The sequence below is a fragment of the Mastomys coucha genome, unplaced genomic scaffold (genome assembly GCF_008632895.1).
Source record: "Mastomys coucha isolate ucsf_1 unplaced genomic scaffold, UCSF_Mcou_1 pScaffold7, whole genome shotgun sequence".
Taxonomy (NCBI): domain Eukaryota; kingdom Metazoa; phylum Chordata; class Mammalia; order Rodentia; family Muridae; genus Mastomys; species Mastomys coucha.
In genome coordinates, this window is record NW_022196913.1 from 34,703,897 (window position 1) to 34,713,006 (window position 9,110).

The 9,110-nt window shown below is 39.7% G+C and overlaps 1 protein-coding gene across 1 annotated transcript; it reads right to left on the reverse strand.

Annotated features, from left to right (window-relative positions):
- Nucleotides 1-216: 216 nt before the first annotated feature.
- Nucleotides 217-5,179, reverse strand: LOC116082198 (cytochrome b-c1 complex subunit Rieske, mitochondrial). Its single transcript, XM_031359048.1, has 2 exons — nucleotides 4,860-5,179; nucleotides 217-1,107 (listed from the first exon to the last, which is right to left on the reverse strand). Exons 1-2 carry the CDS (start codon nucleotides 5,071-5,073, stop codon nucleotides 497-499), a joined length of 825 nt encoding a protein of 274 aa, XP_031214908.1. The 5' UTR covers nucleotides 5,074-5,179; the 3' UTR covers nucleotides 217-496.
- Between the last annotated feature and the right edge of the window lie 3,931 nt (nucleotides 5,180-9,110).

The window sequence follows — 9,110 nt, forward strand, 5'->3', positions numbered from 1 at the left end:
ATCCTTAGGAAGCAGAGGAAGACTACAAGTTTAAGGCCATCAATAAAATACTATATACTTACATAACTGTGAAAGGTTTACTATCAAAACAAAAATATTAGATATCAAAATGATTTCCTCATCCACTTTGAAGTGAAAAATGTCCCCACCTTTTCTCAAGTTCAAGATATGAAAATAAATTTAGATAATGAGAACACCAATTATAGATTTCACAAATATCTTGTACAACAATCTGTAATAGTTTATTAGAATTAGCTATCAAAGACATTGCACCTTTCAAGTCTGAATTTAATGATGTTCAACAGTGGTTTTATTATGCTAATGCTTGATAATATTTAACAGTGAATTCAACTACTTCACATTAATGTTTGCCAATACATTATTAACAATTCTTAAATATTTTAAATCAACCAACCTAGATGTACACAAGGCTTACTCTCAACTCTTCTGAGGGGACATGAAGACCGAAAGAAACCTAGGCCCTGAGTCCAAGTGTCTAACCCACAACAACTACATCATCACTGGTGAACTCATACGAAGGCACTTCCAGGTTGAGAGGTGCAGGGCCTTTCCTGATCCTGCCAGAGGCATCATAGTGTGACCCATGGCAGGGGCAATAATAGCCACCAAAATCTCCTGCATTTGCAATGGGTACACAACCAAGATGAGTACAGACACCTATCAGAATAACCCATTCAGGTTTCTTTACACGCTCTAAATCATGCTGTGGGTCCCTTAACTGGGACACTTCAACTGCAGCTTCCTGATCGATCTCCTTCTTGGTTCTATGGCGCACAAACAGCGGCTTGCCTCTCCATTTAAAAGCCATATTCTTTCCTTCTGGAATATCAGACAACTTGATCTCGATCTTCGACATGGCCAGTACATCAGCAGAAGCACTCATGCTGGAAACGAACTGGGAGACCACATTTTTGGCAGCGTATGCAACACCCACAGTAGTAGTTGCAGTTACCAAGTAAGAGAAGCCTTTTCTAGCCTCACTGCTCTCTTTAGAAGATTTTGTGCTATCAAGAACTTCAGCGCGACGATAGTCAGAGAAGTCAGGCACCTTGACATCTGTATGGGAATAACGAACAGAAGCAGGAACTGCAAGACAAACAGGTTAAAAAAAAAAAACACACAATTAAAAGTATGTCCTGAAAGGGGTACACATCAGCAAAGACTTTTGAGTTATATTGGCAAATAACACAATAAACAGATAGTTAAGTTAAAAAAAAAAATAACAATTGCTTAGACTATCCAACTACACTAAATAAACTTAGCCCACCTAACAAGTTGCTGTGTGACCATCTTAAGGCAAAGGCCTAGCCTTGTATTTCTGCTATGTGCTTTCTGCAAGAACTACTAGCTACAGTTTGTAACATACTAATTACAAGAAATAAGCCCCCTGTGCTTTGTTAGTATACTTTATAGAAAACTTAAGGATTGTTAATTTTAAATTCCAGGGCATAAATTGATATTACTTTATCTTCAAAGAAAGCCTCTAGTGTCAGAGAATAACAACTATCAGATCAGGCAGCAGTACTCAATAAAATCTGCAAAATAATTATTAAATTTAATAAGAAAAAAACAAGGAGGTGATTTTCCTATCTCTCCCCCTTCAGTAGAGTAACAATGGCTATAAAAACTATCTTTCTTTTTCATACTGTGGACTCTGAGTAGGGCACTTTTCCTGGAGGTCATAAAATGGTCCAAATGTTTGTGACAAATGTAATAACATTTAAGAATATTTACTGCTTGCATAAACTTTGAAAGCAGAAGTGGCATGTCCTCTCTCACGCCATCTGTAAATATTTGACAAAAAGAATGAGCTTACTGGCATGATTCTTTAACTATGTTTAGAAAGTAAATTTCCAAACAAAATAATAGATATAACAATTATATATATATATATATATATATATATATATATATATATATATATATATATATATATATATATATGTATCCTTGTGAAATGTATGTTTTAAGAACTACCACAACAATTAACTGTTTTAGGAAAAAAAAGAAAGATGTTAACAACTTTTATTTTCAGAAAAATAAACCTTTTCCAAATAAAGATCTACTCATAACAGACAATGCCACTGAAAGTGACAGTGCTATCTTAGTCTTCAAAGGTCTCATCCTAAGAGACCTCAATACCCAATATTAATATTTCACCTACTTTTTACATGACTTCAAAGTGAGGAAGTTTATGGAAGTCACAAATTCAAACAAGAATGAAAACTATCAAAATTACTTTTCTGACAACCCTATCATTTTAGGGGTGGAATTGAAGACATGCATAGTGACAACCTAAAGTCTCAATTAGGACTTTGTGGACTCACATGACATTAATTATGTATTAATGTACCTAATATCAATGTGATGGTGTGAACTGGCATTTGGAATCAATTAAGAATTACTTCCCCAGGACAACACCTGGAATTATGCTTTAAAAAAAAAATGCATTGCCTACCTAAAACAGAAAAGAACCAAGTTCACAGTTCTACATTCAACAGTACCCACAACAACCACCTCCTAACAATACAAGGTAACTTAAAACACTACACAGAATGACTCAGTCACAAGAGTTTTGCTGACAAAAGAAATCCAGTTATCAACTGTTCTCTGTACAGCAAGTTACACATCACCATTATCAACCAAGGGACCTTTAGGAAATTGTTGCAAAAATCATTTTCTATGTAATTTGCACAAGTTTTCTTTCTTTTTTTCTTTTCTTTTTGTTTTGTTTCGTTTTTTGTTTTTTTGGACAGGGTTTCTCTGTATAGCCCTGGATGTCCAGGAACTCACTCTGTAGACCAGGTTGGCCTCAAACTCAGAAATCCACCTGCCTCTGCCTCCCAAGTGCTGGACTTAAAGGCATGTGCCACCACTGCCTGGCTACACAAGTTATATTAGCATAGAAGCTTCATTTAATTCCAGCCTGACGCATGATCAGTTATTGAAATATCACCTCAAAATAAAGGAAATGTAAGGCATGTAAACTTTTCTGTAGAGCCAAGGTACCTAGAAACTTGCATGAAAGAGATGCTGCCATAATGTAGACTTTCCCTCCACACACTTCCAATCCAAATCCACCCATCTTGTCACCATCTTTCCATAGTCACCCAGAGGGATTTTAATGTGCAATTAGGCTACAATGTGAAGTGTGCTTTGAGAAAAGGTTTTGGCTTTGTTTCTACATGGTTTGGAAAATGCTTTCATGAAGCAGGCACACCACCAATTCTTACCAGAAACCTTTCGGCTATCTGACCCTTTTCACCTCTGCAATTTTCTCCTCCCCCACTTCTCACCTGCTGATCCCCTAACCCAAACAGACTTAGAACAAGGTAGGTTATTACACTTCTGTCCTGAAAAGCTTTTCAAAGACCCACTAGTGCTCCTTCACATTTACTCAGGAAAAAAAGATGTTGAACCAAATGTATATAAAATCTGATACTGGCAGACAAAAGGAGTATTCTACCCTTTAAAATCAAGGCCAGAAGTCTCAATAGAATGGAAAGTGTCAACATACTATAATGACATGAAGATATCAGCAAGAGTAAAATTTTTAATCTGACCTGAAATCAAGGTTAAAAGCTGAAATACAAATATACAGCAAACCCAGTAAGGATCATTAAAAATCTGCAGGAAAAGCTAACCATGGTGGCTCTGGGAAGACAAGAGTCAGGAAAGATCTTAAAGAGTCTTAGGACAGCCTAGGATACATATTGAGACCCTGCCTCAAAGAGAGACAGAACAGACAGACAGACAGACAGACAGACAGGCAGAATGAGAATGAATGCAGAGTGAAAAGCTGTCCAAGAAGGCAATTTGATTAATATGTAGAAAGTGTTCAATACCAAACAACGCCAAGTAGGTAATACATTGAACAATATTACTTTGGTATAGAGGAGAAAGCTGTATGCATGTGAACTTCATTCTTTTAATATGAACGATATTTCTGAGTTCAATTGTCCGTGTGAACTCGAGATCACAGTTTATTCTACTTGAAAAAGTGAAGAGTCACCTATAGGAGCAGAAGCCAAAGAGCATGGTGCAACTTCCCATATTTCAGGAGACACCAGAAAGCTTTCTAGATTTTTAAATCACAAGGGAATGTGAAGCACAGACTTAGATAAACTAGGAAGAGACCATGCTGCATAGATTCCCACCGTGTGGGTCACTTCAGCTCTGATGGTCTGTTTTCTGTCAAAAAAATAAGTATTACTTACATCCACCTTGGTCGTCATGTCTAAGTAAGATTATAAAAGCCAGATATCTGAAACCACTGCTGATCCCCTACAGTGGAACGGACAGGGCTGTTTTTGTGTTTATACGGATGGGGCTACTAGGGAGTTATGATGCTAAAAGCCGCTGTACCAGTACACTGACAACTTCCTACATGTTTTTTTTGTTTTTTTTTTTTTTTTAACAATTTCTACTTTGAACACTTACCGTCTAAACCGTACCAATCGTTTTACATAGAACTCTCTCCTGTAAGACTCACCACACCCCTACAAAATTGTGGTAACAACGAGGAAACTTGCCCAAGGTCAAATTCCTGTAACCAACAGTATCTACGTCACTTAGCCGTGATAGAGGGAGGCCAATCTTAAAAGTTAATCAAGGAAGTCAAGTGTAGCCTCAGGAGGGAACCCCAACTGACGTGCAGACTGGCTCCCGACGCCTGGGGGGGGGATGCAGCTACTGGAGCATCCCAGCAGCATCCGGGCACCGTGAGCCCGCCAAGGTCGCTGTGGCCGGCCCACCACATCCCAGCACACCGCCCTCCGCCGCTGCCCGGAACCTGAAGCCGCAGGGAACGAGATCAGGGTACCCCGAAGCCGGCTCACCATTCACGCCCACCGTGGCCACCAAAGGCTGGATCGCGGCCTGGCCACTCAGCGACTCACGGCACAGGAAGGGTCGCTTCGCGTCCAGTACAGGTGGTTCCGAGGTGGCGAGCACCGCGGCTTGCAGGAGAGGCCGCAGCGCGCCTGCCACCCCGCGGGACGTGGCCGATATGACGGGCGCAAATGGGCCCGAACGGGCGGCGACCGACAACATGGCGACAGCTACTCCAACCACCTAGTCGGTCACAGGGACGACCTTCCGTTCAAACGCTGGCCCGAAGAGGAGCGGGAGGCGCAGGATTTGTGACGTCAGCGCAGCGCCGGAAATGGAGTTTCTCAAGGCTAAGCGAATCCGGAGGATCGCCGCGTTGGAGGCGTGGCTACAGGCGCAAATTGGGGGCGGGACAGGAAAGGGCAGGGCCTGGCGCTTACTCTCCGGTGTCTGGCTTGATCGCCCTGCCCTGGGAAAACAGACGTCAGGAGGAATATCCTGTGGTCGTGATTGAGATCCTTCATTTAGGGCAAAAACTTAAATCAGGGGCGACCTAGGCATGAGAAAAAGTTATTAAAGAACAGGCTATTACTACTTCCTAACGCCTTTCACCTACAATAAATACCAGCTACCTTTTGTCTTTTGCTGTGACGACTTTTATCGTCTTACAACAACAACAAAAAAAGCCAGAAACCTTTATGCAGAGTTTGACAAAGACGGTGGCTTACGATTATTCATCATATACTACGCTTTGGATTTGGTAGTTTCCTTCATTGTTATTTGTAGTTATGATCTTGATGAAATAACACTATGGATGCTAGCATTTTACCAGTGAAGGACCTGGTCATTAGACCCTTAGCTCAGGTATGGAGTGCCAGCAAGCAGTGGAGTATTGTAGTTCCCTGAGTTTTTTTCTCTGGACCAGTGGGTTTTCCCAAGTGATTTTAGGCAGTACAAAACGAGGGTGGGAGGGGGGGGAGAGACACTCTCAATCTCTTTCAAGTAGTGAGAAAATGGCCAGCTTTTTAACTTCTCTTTTAGTTCTGATTACACCAATAACAAAGTCCCAGTGTGATGCTAATAAACATTAATTCCTCTTACAGTTGAAAATCACCTTAATTTCAAAGTTCAAACCTTAATTTCAAGTTCACACAGACAATTGAGTTTAGAGATATAATTCACTTTAAAAGAATGAAGTTCTCATCCATACAACTTTCTCTATACCAAATACTTGTTTTTTTTTTTCTTAAGGTTAAAACAGTAAAAAATAAAAACTAGGAGTTTAAACACTGCACACTCTGGCATGATTGTGATATGATACTTGTATAATACATGGACTCTAGGACCTTGGCTGGTATCCAAACCTTTGGAATTGTAAAACAATGTAGTTGTGTCGTTTTAAAACACTACGTGTGTTATAGTAGCAATGTAAAACCAAGCCCAGGAGATCTGTGTCCTCACACAGAGGAATGATTGCTAGTGCCCTTAGCCAAGGAAGATACTTGCTGGCTAGTCTGGGTCCTTTCTTGTCACTGTCACTTCATTTGGTTGTGCTCTCTCTAATGGAACCTTCTGAGCATGGGGCTTTGTGTTGGCACAATTCCGAAATACTGGACCCACTGTTAAACATGGCAGGATGCAAAGAGGCACCAGCTGCCCTTGTTCCAAGAATCTGAGCTGTATTCTATGTATTCTGAAATCTGCGGAAATGGGTACTGATGGATGGGGAGGGCTAAGGAGACTGTGCAATTGTTATGTAGCAATTTTCTCCCTGCTGAAACAGCCTATTCTAGAGGGAAGTTAGCTCCTTGGGGTTCAGCAAGCTCTAACTTGATATATTTCATCCTGAATGGAAGTTCTTTTAGACTTAGCAAGTAAACAACTCACAAGCCTCAGGGATTTCCTAAACCTACCAGTTCACAAGGCTACTCTTTCTCCAGTGTTTAGTCCAGTAAGGACTAGAGAGGAGAGGAGACTATTTCTGACGAGCAGAGCTGCCTGCAACCTGTGCAGAGAGCTCCAGGATTACTGCTTTCTTAAGTTAGCGTTCAAACTGCAGTGAGATTTTCAGTGAAAGAGCTGCCTTTGAGTCACCCTGTCAAACAATAAGCTCACTGGTTCACTGGACTGGATGTTAGTAGAAACTTTGATTTGCTTATTGGTGGTGCCCGATCTGCAGTGAGTAGGTATTCATGTTTATCTCACATAACAAGTGGATGTTCTCTTGTTGATAACTCAGCAGTAGTATCCATGATCATGGATGGCATGTTAAGCCAGAGCACACCCTCGAGAACATGCCTCCTCAACTGCTTTACTTTGTTTTTCCCAGCAAATAAATTTATTAAACACTGTTTCTGTGAAATAGTAAAAAAAAAAAAAAAAAAAAAAAAGCAAATATGAATATTTTACATCTATCTGGGGCAAAATGGGTGTATTTTAGAAATAAATTTTCACTTAAAACTAAGCAAATAAAATTCAAATTGAATGTATTACTTTAAGTATCATAACTTTTTTTAAGGTCCAAAAGATGAAAGCAAGATATATTCAGATCTATGTGTGAGTCATGGCAGTGAGGGAGGCAGAAGTTGGGGTGATGGAAACTCATCCACATACTACTGAGGATGCTGGGAAGATCTCCATTCCCAGTTTGACTTGTATCTTCAAGCATGTCATGAGCTGGCAATGCTCATTGCTTCAGACACTGCCACACTGACAGAACTCTCACATGTGGAAAATGAGTCTGTGAGAAGCTTTATTTTAAAGATGCTGTATTTTTTAAAAAATTATATCCTGATATTTAATCTCTAAAATACCCTGAAATAAACACTAAATCCCCAGAGATTTGAATTTGTATGGCATAAAGATTAACTTCATAACTAAATTGTCAATATTATTGTCTCTGAGGCCACAGGTGTACGTCAATGTGCAAAGGGGCCCACAGAAAGACTCCTTTGGAAATTATAGAGCAATGCACACTTTCTATTTGACAGAGAATTAATTCTTAACATCAAAACTATAGGAAATGGTCCTTCCTCTTCTGAATCCCTCCTGTTCTTTTTGAAAACACTAACGCTTTAGGGCCATGGTTATCAGTTTTTCTTGAACTTCTCATTCCTTGAAGTTTTGTTCTTTTTTTTAAATAAGAGATATCTCGGGGGAAAATCTTTCAAACCCCACTATAATATTCTTTTTTGCATTCTTTGATAAGTTCTAAACTACACATGCACTCTGTGTCTTGGTTTGTATATAGATGGATGATTTTAGCAGATTGGGTGTGAATATACAAGATGTGAGGGGTTTATTTTCATATATATCCACTTATTAGGAAGTAAAAGAAAAAGTAAAGACCATGAACCAATATGAAATAAAAATATAGTAAAGGATACCATGCCTTGCTGCTGGTCATTGATGTGGTTCGTAGGTATCATGGATAAATGGGAACATTTGAATTATTTCCTTTCTTGGCAGCCAGTGTGATAGATACTAATTTATTATATTTTTACCCATTTCCCACTTATAAAGTGGGAATGCTATGCCTTAAGAGAAATTCCCTTCTTCAGATTAATATTGAGCATCTATTGTGGTGCCACAGCTCAGCTAAAAGCTGGATACTGGAGCCTGACTGGAGCTCATGGTCCACACATTGCACCAAGCTTGGATGTTCTTCCTATAGAGATGGAATTTAGGCAGGAAGAAGCACTGGAGAAGAGGTCATTCCACAGCTTATCTTCGTGCACAAGCTCCAAGGGGACTAAGGATGCAAGATCAAGGTTGAGTGCATTAACAGCATCCTGTTACTGTGGTAAGATACGACAACAAGAGATAAGGTATGGAAGACAGGGTTTCTTTTGTCTTACATTATCAGACAAAATTATCAGAAGGATGGAATCCATCATAGTGAAAAATGCATGGAAGCAGGGACATGAGACACGTCGGGAAGTCAGAATGCTCAAAGATCCCACTCCATTTCATCCACACACAGGCCAAGCAGGAGATAGAGACGAATAAGATAGAGAGAGAGGCAGAGACAAAGATAGACAGTGAAACAAAAATAGAGACAGGGTGGTAGAGAGATAGAGACAGAGATAAAGAGATGATGGAGACACAATCAGGTGCAGAGAGATAGAAATAAATATATGCACATATATACATATATAGATAGAGAGAGAAAGAGAGAGACTCAGAGTCAGAGAGATAGATATAGAGAGAGATAGAAAAATGTATATATACATACATATATATATATGTATATATATATA